General features: G+C 41.1%; 2 protein-coding genes across 13 annotated transcripts; both read right to left on the bottom strand.

The window, feature by feature from the left end:
* Nucleotides 1-6,724: 6,724 nt before the first annotated feature.
* LOC121902080 (protein NYNRIN-like) lies at nt 6,725-14,084 on the bottom strand. 12 transcript variants are annotated; one of them, XM_042419260.1, is made up of 5 exons: nt 13,951-14,084; nt 9,311-9,718; nt 9,035-9,120; nt 7,288-8,945; nt 6,725-6,927 (listed from the first exon to the last, which is right to left on the bottom strand). In XM_042419260.1, the coding sequence occupies exons 2-5, from the start codon at nt 9,650-9,652 to the stop codon at nt 6,809-6,811; spliced, it is 2,205 nt and encodes a 734-aa protein (XP_042275194.1). In that variant the 5' UTR covers nt 9,653-9,718; nt 13,951-14,084; the 3' UTR covers nt 6,725-6,808. The 12 variants fall into 12 exon arrangements, with proteins under 12 accessions (XP_042275194.1, XP_042275197.1, XP_042275196.1 ...); XM_042419263.1 differs by lacking the exon at nt 13,951-14,084 and having other exon boundaries at nt 7,251-7,312; nt 7,448-8,945; nt 9,311-10,633; XM_042419262.1 differs by lacking the exon at nt 13,951-14,084 and having other exon boundaries at nt 7,288-7,312; nt 7,448-8,945; nt 9,311-10,633.
* LOC121902081 lies at nt 10,641-12,407 on the bottom strand. The gene is made up of 2 exons (XM_042419272.1): nt 12,392-12,407; nt 10,641-12,361 (listed from the first exon to the last, which is right to left on the bottom strand). The coding sequence occupies exon 2, from the start codon at nt 12,045-12,047 to the stop codon at nt 10,995-10,997; it is 1,053 nt and encodes a 350-aa protein (XP_042275206.1). The 5' UTR covers nt 12,048-12,361; nt 12,392-12,407; the 3' UTR covers nt 10,641-10,994.
* Nucleotides 14,085-14,547: the final 463 nt, after the last annotated feature.

Here is a 14,547-nt window from a genome sequence, read left to right as displayed (position 1 = left end):
AAGGCCTCCATGGTGTCACTCTGTTTGTTTTGAGCAAGAAGATGAATAAAAGTGAAGAGACAATACATTCTGACAAGACAGAAGCTGTCAGGGGCTGTCGCTCTGCTAAACACTGATTCTGTTTGTTTACGGTTGTTATACTAATGTCTCAGATTGATATGGCAATGTTTTATTGATGTTAAAAAGGATCATTTTAAAGTTTAATCTAATCTTAGGGCAGGAGGAGATGTGAGAGGACAGGAGGAGATGTGGGGAGGAGGAAAAGAAGCCATTGTGTGTGACCTGCTAAGCGTTCATGTCAGGTGAAAGGAGTCTTCTTAGGTGAGCTGATGGAAAAACAGCCTTGAGCTATGACTCTGTCATGGCTGGGAATTCAACATCACTGCTCTCATGAAGAAAATGATCCATTCAAGCATTCAGTAACAGGGTCACTTCAGATGAAGATACAAGGGATGGGGATTTGAGTGCACACGTGTGCAAACAGTGACACACATGCACAAATAACACTCAAGCAACAAAAGGGAGGAAGACAGACGCATTTCAGCTTTCAGATTTATTCTGACCCTCTTCTGCCCTGAACTAGAGCGTATCATTTTTGTTTTTTTTAACCAAAGTCCACTGAAAAACATTTTTAAAAGTATGATATTGGGTAAAACAGATTTTCACACTCATTTCCATACTTTCCAATGCAACCAAAAATATAGCTTACTGTGAACAAGGTTGTTTTGTGATGAGCTGCAAAATATCCACTAAAAAACTCACTTCCAACATGGAAACTGTCTCCCACTGTCTCCCTCTCTCTGTGCATTGTATATGTATTGGTTAGTAATCTTTAATTTGATATTTTGATTAAACACAAATTTATTTAGCAATATACAGACTATAAGGACAATCATATAAACTGAAATAACTTTAATGCTCCTCTATGAGTTGCAGGTAGGTGTCGTCCTAACAAACGTATCACCTCAGTTCAGTGTTGCCAAACTAATGTATAATTACACAAACACATGCACACACTAATACCAAATGAACACACACTGTGACACACAGTAAACTTGAGGATTATCCAACCCTGAGAGGAAAGACAGGGCCAAATAATGCAATCAATCAATTATTAAATACACATTGGATAATACAGGGGACTGTGAACACTCAGTGGAAATAAATTCATATGTGAATAATATGTAAAAATTGATCTAAATATGTTGGAATTTCAGTCGATAATCTAAGTTTTGAAAATATTTTGCATCTCACTTATTCCTTATTCTACAATAAAAAAGTTGAAATATAGCTGAGAAAATTGAGTTTTGTTTCAGGCCATTTTATCTAATACATACTGAATTTATAATAATTTGAGAAGGAAGATTCTTACAAAACAAAACAACATAAAACAGACCATTTTGAAATATTCATACCTAGAAAATTTTGCACAATTATCCAAAATATTTTTGTATAAATAGTGAGATGAAGTGAAATGAATGTTCATTCTTGACCAACAGTAACAACATCTCACTAACCTAATCCTAATTCAAATAACTCATTTCTAATGTGCCGCTCCTTTAAAAGCATCTGGAATTTTTCTCATGTTATAAGATTTTTCTTATCATTCAATGTGAGAACATTTTATCGTCACAAAGATTAGACAACACACACATATACATGCCTCTTGTATCATTTTTAGAAAGCACTTGGGGGCGTAATGTCCAGTGAGTGGCAGCAGATTAGTCACACCTGATCCCCTAAAAACTCAGGTGCTCTTCTCAAAATGGCCCCTGGCCCCAACACGCTCCAGAAAAGCCAAATCAGGCACGACAAGGAATCTGGAATCTGTGCGTCTCTGCTGGACCGATCCACCCGCGGATATTTTTCTCTTCTGTGCGATGAAGGTGATGGGAGTATTTATAGAAACACCCACTGCTGAACTCAGTCCTGTGATTTGAAGCTTTCTGGGCCAATTCTCTAATCTGCTCTTTGTCAGCATTTTGATTTAACCCTCAGATCCAGAACATGTTTAGGCGGTTGTTTGCTAATTAATACAGACTCTCTGGCGGCAGATAACACAGCGTGTCATTCATACAGACAGCCACCAGCGCTTTCATCTTAAAGCATAAAACATGAGATAAAATGGAGCAAATGAAAGAGTGTGCTTCCACTGAACTCATTTCTCATTTCTTAGAGTGTCTTGTCAAGGGCCTCCTATGCACTTTGTTAGTGAAGTGTGAGAGAAGTGGAGTGTGTATGTTTTGGGGGGGGGTTTTTTGCCTTCCACTGAGCTAATAACACAAACAGACTATCAGTCCTGTGGATGATGCTGCTGTGTGCTGGAAAGCCCGCCTCAATGAGCAGATCATCTACCACAGCTCTTTTTTCTCTTCACATTAATGATGACACAAAGCTTGCATCATCACAACTACTGCACAAATGTGTACGTACAAGTATATGTTATGTATATGAGGTATAACACTTAACACTTTTCATATACAATTTCAATAGTGTAGAAAAGGTGTTAGAACTTTTTTGTTATTACAAGACAGGAAGACAGTCAGCCATATTTATGTAACACTGAACAATGAAGGAGAGTGTCAGGGAATGTAGAAAGTGTCAGGGTGTGTATTATATTTGCTCCTACATATACTTGGTGTATATGTAGGAGTGTGTACAGATATATCTGTAGTATAGACAATCATATAAATAAAAGGTCCCAAAGTCTCCAGAAAGCTTGCTGTGTGGATTTGAATAGTGCTATAAAGAGAGAAAAAATTAGTTTGCTGATATGTTTGGGGGTCTGAAGTGATGAGGTCTCCAACAAGGCAAAGAGCAGGGTCAATGGGAACCCTCTGACCACCCTCTGGTTGATAAGGTTAATGTAAACTGTGTTTGTAAAAAAAACAGCAACTCCCACAAAGCAAAGCTTCAAATACCTTGGGCACATTTTGGAATATACTCTATCTAAGCACAGTTCAAACTGAACGGTTCAGGGCCTCAAGACAAGTTCTGCATCATTACTTTTTCCTGAAGGTGGATGTCCTTTCAGTACTGTGCATATCGGCCAGATGTGCCAATACACTTAATGTCATTCTTGTGACAATGACTTAAAGTCACTGTTTAATTCAGCTCTATGTGCAGCGCAGCAACCTTCAATATCAAATACAAAATAATCACAACTTGCAATAACACAATGTGCTGTCATCATTAAAATAAACATCCTACAGTACATGCCAACTTGTCAGACTAAGAAAACAGTTTGCTTTATGACAGACTTCTGTCTGGGAAGGAGGCAACCCCTGGTCCTTTTACTGCATCATCACATGACGCCGTGTCATCCAAATAGTCACATGAGCGTGAGCACTGACAGTGAGAGTCAATTTCTGACTTTATTGTTGTTTGTACTATAGACTGTTCTTAAGTTGCAGTGCTTTAATCGGATTTTTTTTTTTAAGTAGCCTATTTTTATTTGAGATATTTTATATGGTCTATGGGTGAAGCAGCATAAATCACTATGAGTTGGATACATTTTTGTCCCCACCAGGAATAAAAATAACTCAGCAGAGGCAGGGATATATAGACCAGGGGGGGAAAAATCTCCACCATCCCCCCAGCAAATCACACCCTGCCTCTCACTACATATCTACAGTTAGATGAACAGTTCTCTAGAAAACAAGTTTAAAGGATCCTGAAACTATATATATATATACCCATTCTGTTACTTGCTACCCATTATGTGCACGCGGCACATAATGGGTAGCAACAGAAAACAGGAGGGCCCCGGGGCCTCAGAGCGGGTTAATCTGGCCATGCTATGAATATTTTGATTTTTAAATTATTGATTACTTTCTGCAAACTGGCTATTAGTTTTGAATGTTATGCATTCAAAATGGGAAATGGTTTTAATTTAGTCGTAAACTCCCACTTACCCACGTAACACTACCGAGACTGTTTGGAGATATTTAAACAGTCACTAAACATTGAGGAAGCTGTTCTTCAAGAAAAAAAAACCATTGTGTGCTGAACAGTGTGGTGCATAATATACTAACATTGTAGAAGCAAGGATGAAGTTACACAGTGCAATATTTAGTCATGTCTGACTGTGTTTAATTTTCCTTTGCTTTACTCTTAACCTCTTTATTGTAGTGGTGCTTCCTGCACCCTACCGGTCTCACAACAATTCAAAAAACCACAGCTGAATGTGACCTCTTCTGGAGTCAGTCCATTTGTCTCTTAATCTAACACAAACTGCATGACACTCATGAATACAAAAGCTGAGGGGTTGGAGGTAAAGAGTGTTTCTGTAGAGCTGACTAACCTTACTGTAAGTTAAAAAGAGTCGATGGCATTGTTGAAAATTAAAACAGACAAAATAAAGTACTTCAGTGTCCTCTTGTAGAGACTGAGGAGGCCATTCTCAATGGTACATTTTTTAAAACATGAATACCAGTGTTGTTTTAAGACCACAGCACCAACAGTTTTATAATTTCATCCAAGAGTTGCACTTAACTAATCCCTGTTTGAGAGGGCTACATTGAGACCGATAAGTGTGGGGTGGTTGTTACACCCAGGGGAACATCAAAGTGTGACCAATGCTTTCAGATAAATGTAGGTTCCTAAAGTTTAATTTTAAGCTTGTGAACTAGATGAAGCACAGAGGGAAGACCAGGCCATGTGGGATCTGTGTTTCTTGTAGAAAGGACTTCCAGGAATTCTGACAAAAGATACCACACTCTCTAACCTATCCATCATGTTCCCCTCTTTCCATTTTGTGTGCCCCCCCCCCCCCTCACAAACTTGTGTCGAAGGGACAGGTTAGGCTGGTTCAGCAGGACTCTCTCCATTCAGCAGGTATATCCTCTTTCTACTGTGACCAGCATCTGGTCAGCCAAAGGTTGCCATTACCGTCCCAGCCAACAGCAGCAGTGACAGGGCCAACCCCTGCCAGAGCTCCCTTCAGTGGCCTGGCTCTGGGCCGGAGAGCTGCTGAACGCTCCTCTACCTGGAACATTCGATTCTACTAGTTCAAAACCTCAGAGAATATCATGTGTTCATACAGTATATGACATGTAAGCAATGGTTTATTTTATACTGTAAGGGACAAACTTACAGTGTGTGTGTTAGTAAGATGTTATTCCACCATGAGACTCGAGAACAGCTTCACTGTGTGGAAATCTACTGGAAGGATGAGAAGAATTCTTCTAAAACATATTACCTCCTTTAGTGTTTTGATGATGGTGCTGTCTGACACCTCACTCCAAAATCTCCAAGAAGTTTTTAGCCGCATCAAGAATTGGTGATTCTATAACCACAGTACAAGCCCCGTTTCCATCAAAAGTTTCAGGTACTTTGAACCTAGAGGAACTAATCTCAGGGACTAAACTTGGAAATATAACGTCCCTGTTGTGCAGTCCTATTTGTGTTTCCGCTGCATCTGAGGAACCAGGTAGATGAAGCAACACAGAAGATCTACAAAAGATCTACAAAATTGAATGAATAATAGTGAAGTGTGTGGTCAGTAAACGTTATTCAGTCGTCTGTCTCATGCGAGTCTGACATCAGTCAGCTGCCTACACGTCATGTAATGTCAGACTTCACACCTATTTTCTTCTATGTGTGTCACTACAATGATACAAGCGTTATTTTTTGACCAATAAGCGTCATCCCTGCAAATCCTGCTCCCAAAGTTCCTGTACTTGTGGAAAGTACTACCCCCCCAGCAGGGATTTTTTGGGGCGGGGGTAAAACAATCTCCCTGGAACTTAATTTAGACCCTGGTTCCTCTGAGAGAAACGATTCACATCATTTTCATACTCATCAAACCATTCAGTGAGCCCTTATGTCCTGTTATGGTATATATATATTACGTATATGTCATACCATGAGTATAAATGGTGTTGTGGATTTTCGGAGCTGATGCACTGGCAGTTGTCAGTTTGAAGAAGAGAAGACCAAACCAAACTTCGTATGATGATTCTGGGAAAACTTTAATGAAGAACCTTGCAAGGGAGAGCGACTCAAGGGACACCTCCTGTTCGTACGGTGTCCCCAAACTCGTCTGACCCACACAGTCCAAAACCAGCCTTTAAGCCAATCATAGAAACTAGTTCGTCAGTTCCGAATCATAAACCTATGACCTAAATCTGTATCTTTGGTTTGTCTTGTTGCGTCTGATGATGACCTGCATTCTGGCCTTGGTTCGCCTGTGAGGCTCCTGGTTTATTAAACAACATGTGTTATCTTCTGTTTGAGAGAACAGAGGAGTACAGCTTGACATTCTGTTGTCCTGGTCAGTTATGGAATATCCATAACAATCCCCTCTTATTGATCAAAAGATCAATACAAATTACCAATTTATGACTGGACTGGTGGACTGTAAGGGCACAAACAGAGTAGAAACAACATCCGCACAACAGATAACAATTCTCACACAAAAGTAATACAAGAATCAACAATTGCATTGAACAAAATCAAAAGTAAAATCATCAAAACACATAATCATTTAAACACATAATGCAATAACAATAAAAGCAAACAATCAGTAAATTAGATAAAAAACCCCTCTTATGTACCCCTTTAAAACAACTGTCATGTGACCCATGAGTTCTGTCTTCCAACCACCAGGGGCAGTAGTGAGGCAAATCCTCAAAGAAGATCTCCTAGAACACGAAAGCGTTAAAGGAGGTCATTGACAGAGGTCACCAGTCACATGCGCAAACAACCTAAGACAAGACACTTCCTGCCTCTTACTAGATGGAATCCTAGCAACTTAAAGGGGAGTCATACAAACATTTGATTACATCATAACAATAAAACAAATCAATCACAAAGTGAAGTCTTCAACCCATGCACTTTGCGTACAGTAGAGGGCCATCACCATGGAGAGGTTACTAGCACATACGATGCATGGTGATGTGGAATCCATCCTCCTGGAGTGATCCTCTTCATTTTCATCAATTTTCAAACACACATTTCAAAAATAATTAAACATTCAATCACATTAATGAAAAACATATAAGATGACTAGATATTTAGGAGATTAATCATTAACACTACTCTATTTCTACAACTTTTCTCAAACTAAAAATGCATAAGATTAATAATCACATCATTAAAGAATCAAAAAATTATTCTAAGATGTCACCTGTAAATAGAAAATGATATGTTTCTTCAACTTTATGAAGTACAAACAAACATAACTCTATTCAATTTAGCACGGTGTGAGTGATTTATACTAAGAAAGCTTTTAGAAACATTAAACCTACAGATTTTGAGTTTCCTCCTCCTCATCTGAAATGATACCTGGGTGAAAACGCCTCATCCAGTCCTGGAAAGTTTCAAAATCATAATACCTCAAACCTGTGTGATTATGATCTGCAGTGTTTCCAGTGACATGCACCTGGGCTGCTTGGAGTACAGACCCTGTGGTCTTTTTCACTACCAGCTTGATTATCAAACCTACACATGAGCAGAGGAGGATGAAAAGGAAGACAGCAACAGCAAGAGTGGTCAGGAACCTGACCAATCCGGACCCCCATGACCCAAAGACACCTGAAAAATCACCAAGGTTAAAACCATGACTATCATGCAATTCTTTGATACCCAGTGCTGTGTCATGTGCCATGTCCATGACGTCAGCAGTTGCATCAGAGATGTAGGAACAACATTCAGAGCCTATGAGCTTACAAGTTCCTCCTTGAGCCGCTAACAGGAGATCAAGAGCCATGCGATTCTGTAGAGCTACTGTTTTGACTTCCTGCAACTCTTTGTGTTCGGCTAACATAGCTCTGCTTGAGGCATTAAGATGATTTTCTAGGACTTTGGAGAGAGATGAGAGCTCTTGCTGGGACACATACACACCATACCAAGGGAGAAGGAAGCTGGCTACTTTCTGAGTTGATGAGATTTCTCTCTTGTATATGTGTAACGGTGGATACAGTGAAGCTATCTCAGTAGATTCTACTTCTCTGATTAGGGGAATTAAGTACGCCAAATAACAGACACCGCGTGAGTCTTCATACGGCACGCACCGATAGGCCCTGTCACCACAAACTAGATACACTCTCTCAGGCAGTGGGGACTGTTTAAGAGTGACATCTACCACAGTGTTACAGCTACTTTGTCCTAAGTCTTCATGTCCCTTCCCTATCCCTCTGAAACATAAAGAAACATTTTGTAGCTCATGAGTGAAGACAGGGGGAAGATAAGTTGAGCAGTCACGCTGAGGTCTTTGCTCGTTTTGTTGTGGCGCCGAACAGTTGCGTAACTGAATCTTGACTGGCCCTATGGATAAGGTGCCAGCCCATGGTTGCACATAAACTAGAGCTTCAGCCATAGCAGTGGTTGTATATGGTTGGGGAACACACACTTGATTTTCAGAAGGTTTTGAACAGTTAGTTTGAGCTAGAGCAACCTGAACTCTGTACTCAAAGCCTAGTTTCACATATCTTTGTATGTGAATGATGCGGAGAAGAGTGGTGAAATTAAATCCGCTTGGCAGATATTTGTCATTTACCGTTCTTGCAACGTATAGAGCAATATCTGTATTTTGTGATGACTTAACATCCACAGGATATGTTGGAGTATAGCAATCGTCTGCTTCTTCTCTAAATCTTGAAGCAAGATCATTCCAATTGAACGTCTCATAATCAGCTTTGGTGAATGGAATTGGATTAGACATTGGAGAATGTATTGAAGCTGGCATATTTTGACATAGCCAACACTTACTGAGATTACGATCACGCGCATAATCAAGCATAAGACTAAGGGCTGAATTTTCTTTTCGCACTACTGGTTGCTGAGCGCTACGCAGTAATTTGTTTTGCACCCTTGGTTCAGATTTAGTTGGAGCAATTGTGTTAGTGGATGCAAAGTAACCACTCCAGGGGTAATCATCATTCTCCATGAACTTACAGCTTACCAGTTCTCCCCCCTTCTCCTGGAAATTTGCACTCCAAGATCTACAATCAGGAGAACCTCTCAGTTGCTGTCTGGTGAAACACCACAATTCCAGAGGTCTGCTTAGTGGTCTAACAAGTGAAAACGTTACCTTCGTCGACGTGGATGAACTCTGCTTCGTCTCAAACAGTGTTTTATCATATGTAGACCACCGCCATCTACCTCGAGAAAAAGTAACTGGATATGCAATATTACAATCATTCATTTTACATCTGTCAATAGGACATTTAAAAACAATAGAATTCACAATTCGTTTAACTCGGGAGAGAGCTGGTAAAATATGTCCATCAGTCTTTTCTGACTCTTTTTCTTCAGACTCTCTCATTGCAGCATTGTCAATGTATCTCACTGTTTTGTCAGGACTTACAGTGTTGTAGAGTCCCAATGGGCTCATTGATTTGTCCGTATGTCCAAGATCTGGCTCTTGGTCTGCATTTTCTGGATCATTCTGCAAAGGGCGCCCCTGTCCATGGGGCACTGGGTTCATGGCACCGACTGTGTCATGAGAAGGAAAGCCTTTCCGCTCTCCTTCGCCTGGAATCAGAGAGACTCCTGTCTCTCTCTCATTTGGACCGACTTGACCTGTCCCCTGCCCGAACCTACTAAACAGGAGAGAAAAAAGGAGTAACCATCCGGTTACCTGCCAGGGCTCTGCTCTCCTCCGCCAGTGGTTGGGGGGGCCAGTCTGCACCTTGTGGCGTGGATCCATTCTGCTCTGCCTTCGACCTTCAGGGCCGTCCTAGTAGTCAGCAGCACCTGGTATGGACCTTTCCACCTAGGAGACAAAGACACTTTTTCCAGAGATTTGATTAATACCAGGTCACCTTCTCGAAAGGAATGAATTGGTTCTTCCGATGGTTTGGGGAGTCTGTCAGCCACCTGTAAATGATACTTTCTCAAAATCTCTGTTAGTCTTTTCACATACTCAGTCATGAACTCATCCGTCCAAAGCAGAGTAGCTTTGTGTGGTGTCAGTGGGGGACTTGTCCCTGTGGACATTGGTCTTCCCATCAGCACCTCGTGAGGACTCAGTCCTGTAGTTGCACTTGGTGCACTCCGAATGGAGTACAGCACAATCGGCAGTGCATCAGGCCATTTCAGGCCTGTGGCTAGGACTGTTTTGGTCAATCTGTCTTTGATAGTTGCATTCATTCTCTCAACTTGACCTGAACTCTGTGGATGATAAGGAACATGTAACTGCCACTTAAATCCTAAGATTTCTGACAGTCCCTGAGTGATTTTTGACACAAAAGCTGGACCTCTGTCGCTATCTATTCCCTGCGGCACTCCGTACCTAGGGATTACCTCTTTTAGCAGACACTTTACAACTGTTCTTGCATCTTCTTTTTTCGTTGCAAAAGCTTCTACCCACTTCGAGAACCTGTCGGTTATGACTAGCAAGTATTTGAAGCCTTGTGAGCTTGGCATATGTACAAAATCTATTTGCATATTTACAAAAGGACCTGATGGGGGTTCTAAGTGGTCATGTTTCACTGTGCTATTCTTTTTTCTGGTCTGTTGACATATCATACAACTATCCACAAGTGTTTGTGAAACTTGAGTAATGCCTGGAGCAAACCACTGTGAGCGAATAACATCATTCATCACCCCTCTTCCAACATGCGCTGGACCATGCGTCACACGTGCCAGTACATGAAGGAGAGCTCGAGGGCAAACCGGTCGACCATCAGGGTGGCATGTAGCTTGCAAAGTAAATCTCGTCCCATGAGATTAATTGGACTTTTCTCAGAAATCAGGAAAGAATGTTGCACATCTGAACCTTCAACAGTTATTTTAGCTCTCTGTGATAGTGGCTCAACAACAGGAACGCCGGAAACACCCACGGTGGTGACAAAGTTAGGTGTTGGTGTACATACATGCTCATCAGCTTTAACAGTGGAAATTGTGGCCCCACTATCTACCATAATGTCAACTCTACTACCATTTACTTCAACAGGCATTATTGGATCTTCTGAAGGATCTTTTGAAAGTCGAATTACAGCTGCTTGAATGGGAAATGTTTTTTCTGATCCTGCCCCTCTATGGCCTCCCTATGCTTGATTGTAATATTGTCCATGATTCACATTATCAACATGTGGAGGAGGTGGTAGTGGTTGTTGTTGTTGTTGTGGTAAAGCAAGGGGGGCTGTTTGTTGGAAATTCCTTGTTTGGTGATCCTGGAATGGGTAATTTTGCTTGTTCTGACGACGACCACTTCTACACTCATTAGCCCAATGTCCCGCTTTCCCACATTTGTGACACTTTCCCGGTTTTTGCTTGTTATTGTTTTTGAAATGCTGTTGTCCACCCCCCTGTCGCGCATGCTGTAACATTTGTTTTGGGAAGGAGGCAGATTTGTCTTCAGCAAAAACTTCACACCTATCTAGCGCCATCATTTTGTTTACCGTTGCTTTCCAGTCTTTGGTTTGCCAATCGGTGACAGACAATTTGTATGCAGCTGCAACATTTGGTTTTAGATTTTGCACAAAGGTTGTAACAACAAAATATTCATTTCCTTCTCGTCCTATTCCTGCATTGCTATCCCAAGTACGTGTAAATCTGTTAACAAACTCAGGTACAGTTTCATATGCATCTTGGACACAGTGAATTACTTTATTAAAGTCAGTGCGCTGTCGTGCACATTTTCTTATTGCTGTTTTTGCTTCTTCATTTAACCAGTCAATCATGGTTCTATGAGGAGGCCACTGGCCATCCTCTGTCCGAGCAGGGAAAAGAAATTCACCTTTGCACAAATCCCACTCCGTTCTGTATGAGCCAGCAAGTAATTGTTCAACATCAGGTATCAGACAGTTATACACAGAGCATACATATCTTAACCATCCCCAGTATTCATCTGGGTTTGTGGTCGGATTGGGGGCATTTTGTGTCATTCCAACTATCTCAGCAGGAGTCCATGGTTTGCAGACAGCTGTGTTGCCAACCATGATTTTTGGAGCATTTATTGAGGTGGATGTAATGTTTAGAGGGGGCTCTAAAATGTTAGTTTTCGATCTTGTATGTCTTTCCAGATGTGAATGTGTCATTCTAGTTGTACCTCGTCTCTGAGTTTTGCTACTTGCAGTGTGGGGTCGTCTCTGTGTCATCTTTGGCCTGACTGCAGGTTCTGTGTCGTCACTATGATCTGTGTCAGACTCCTCCCCCTTACCTCTGGCTCCTTGTAACTCAAGTTCTACCTCACTTTCTCCTGAGCTGTCCTGAGTGTCTATCTCTGTTTCTTCAGCAACGGCAGCTAAATGTCTTTTCTTTTCCTTTCTTTTCTGGCTTTTTACCTGTTTGAATGACAAATTAGCTTTCTTTTCTTTTTCTGCAGCTTTCCTAGCTTTTTCTTCGTCGGCTCTATCTTTCTTTTCCTGTTTAACTCTTTCCCTTTCTCTAGCAGCCTGACTGTCTCTTTCCCTTTCTCTAGCTGCTATCTGCTCTTCTCTATTTTCTACTTCAGTCTGTAGTCTTTGTCCCTCAGCAGCTGCAGCTAGTAAGAGAAATTCATCGTCAGTCTTTGCTTGTTGTGAAATGGTTTGATCAGTCATGTTAGCAGCTGAAAAGGGGTTTGAAGGTGAAAGTTGTGGAAAAATTGAAATCATTGTTTTGTTTGTGTGTGACTCTTGCAAAGGCACTCCAGCTTTGGATACAATGGTCAACAAAGTTTGTGGAGAGGGAGCATCAGTTTGCCGTTTTGCCCAACCGTATATGATAGCTTTGGAAATGGCCTTCACATTCTCACCATGCCTCTGTTTAATTTTCATCATTTCTGTAGCTCTGGTTTGCAACTCTGCTTCCAACATAGGCAAGTGACATGCTGTCACACATTTAACACAGTTCTCCACTGCTGCTCTGAACTCATCAGAAAAACGATCAACTCTTTTTTCATCCAGACTCACTCCACACCTCTGACGAGCAACAGTTAACCACACATTTACACAATCTTTCATATACGCACTATCCCAAGATGGATTTCCAAAATCTGGGTTAACATTGTACTCAGCAATCTGAAGCTTATCTCTATCAAACGCTCCTTCGTATGGCCATTCGCCATCTGTCCACTGATTCATAAGGGAAGAAAATGGAAACACAAAAGTCCATCCTTTCAATCTACCAACAACTCCCGCCGGAGATTGTGGAGAAAACATCGCTCTATATTGTGCATCTGTGAGTGTGTGGGGGTTTGCTTCGGGAAGCTTATCAATGGCAGATTGACCTTTTACTTCTGAATTGGTGCGTTTGTTTCCTACTGAAACAGATTTGTTCTTTCTCTTGTGTTTTGGTGAATGAATTAATTTTGTAGTAGATTGTGTTCTACTCACTGCTTTAGACGTGTTGTTGCCCATTTTAACACATTTACATTAAAAACATCACACAAACAAACACATCAAACACAAAACAGACACATCAAAACTTTCCCAGCATCACCGAAGTTCTTTTTTTTACACCTCTCTTCCTGGTGCAATAGCAGTGATCTGAAGCCAAACCGACGAAGCAACTCTTCGTCTTGTGTACACTGTTTATTGTTTGAAAAAATTTTTACCGGCGCCCGACTCTAGGACTTAGAATCCCAAGTCTGAAAACATTTCTCACAGGACACAGAGTGGATGATCCCCGATCTTGGCTTAAACGAAATAGGCCAAATCCTACCCCGAAAACGTCTTTTCTATAGTTTAAACCTCAGGTGGGTCCCCCTGTGCCGGACGTAGCCCGAAGCTAGCCCAGAAATCCCAGCCACTTTTGTGGCACTGCAGGAGTTAAGACTCACTCAACTCTGCCTTTTTTTACCTCTTCACAACCACATGCTTTGCACCTGCTTATCACTGCACAGTTTCAACACATTTTCATGTGTTTAGATTCTTTAACCATCAGCTTTTTGCTTTTTTTTTTTTTTTTTTTGTTCACTTTGTGACCACCTTTAAAGTGAAAGTGATGCACAGTTTCTTTGTGATTTCGTCAAACGCAGACATGGTAAGGCACAATAATAAAATAAAATTATGCACTTACCACGTCTTTGTTGTGTTGAAATCCTGTTCGTGACGCCAAATTGTTGTGGATTTTCGGAGCTGATGCACTGGCAGTTGTCAGTTTGAAGAAGAGAAGACCAAACCAAACTTCGTATGATGATTCTGGGAAAACTTTAATGAAGAACCTTGCAAGGGAGAGCGACTCAAGGGACACCTCCTGTTCGTACGGTGTCCCCAAACTCGTCTGACCCACACAGTCCAAAACCAGCCTTTAAGCCAATCATAGAAACTAGTTCGTCAGTTCCGAATCATAAACCTATGACCTAAATCTGTATCTTTGGTTTGTCTTGTTGCGTCTGATGATGACCTGCATTCTGGCCTTGGTTCGCCTGTGAGGCTCCTGGTTTATTAAACAACATGTGTTATCTTCTGTTTGAGAGAACAGAGGAGTACAGCTTGACATTCTGTTGTCCTGGTCAGTTATGGAATATCCATAACAAATGGTTTGCTGAATTTGTTATTATCTTTGGATGTTTATTAATACAGGATAATGTAAACTCATAGAGGGATATTTAATAACTTTTTGAAGCAGCCAAACAGTCAAACTTTGGTAAATCATCCTTATTTACTAAAGGGC

The sequence above is a fragment of the Thunnus maccoyii genome, chromosome 8, assembly GCF_910596095.1.
Source record: "Thunnus maccoyii chromosome 8, fThuMac1.1, whole genome shotgun sequence".
NCBI lineage: Eukaryota > Metazoa > Chordata > Actinopteri > Scombriformes > Scombridae > Thunnus > Thunnus maccoyii.
This window is presented reverse-complemented; position numbering and strand designations above follow the sequence as displayed.

What these genes read in the sequence shown, in the direction of transcription:
- LOC121902080 (XM_042419260.1), bottom strand. Translation starts at nt 9,652, where the DNA reads ATGGATCCACGCCACAAGGTGCAGACTGGCCCCCCCAACCACTGGCGG. An exon ending in GTTCATCCACGTCGACGAAG is followed by an intron (nt 8,946 to 9,034) that starts GTAACGTTTTCA and finishes TCCTGATTGTAG; the next exon opens with ATCTTGGAGTGCAAATTTCC. An exon ending in GATGAGGCGTTTTCACCCAG is followed by an intron (nt 6,928 to 7,287) that starts GTATCATTTCAG and finishes ATGAAAATGAAG; the next exon opens with AGGATCACTCCAGGAGGATG.
- LOC121902081 (XM_042419272.1), bottom strand. Translation starts at nt 12,047, where the DNA reads ATGACACAGAGACGACCCCACACTGCAAGTAGCAAAACTCAGAGACGA.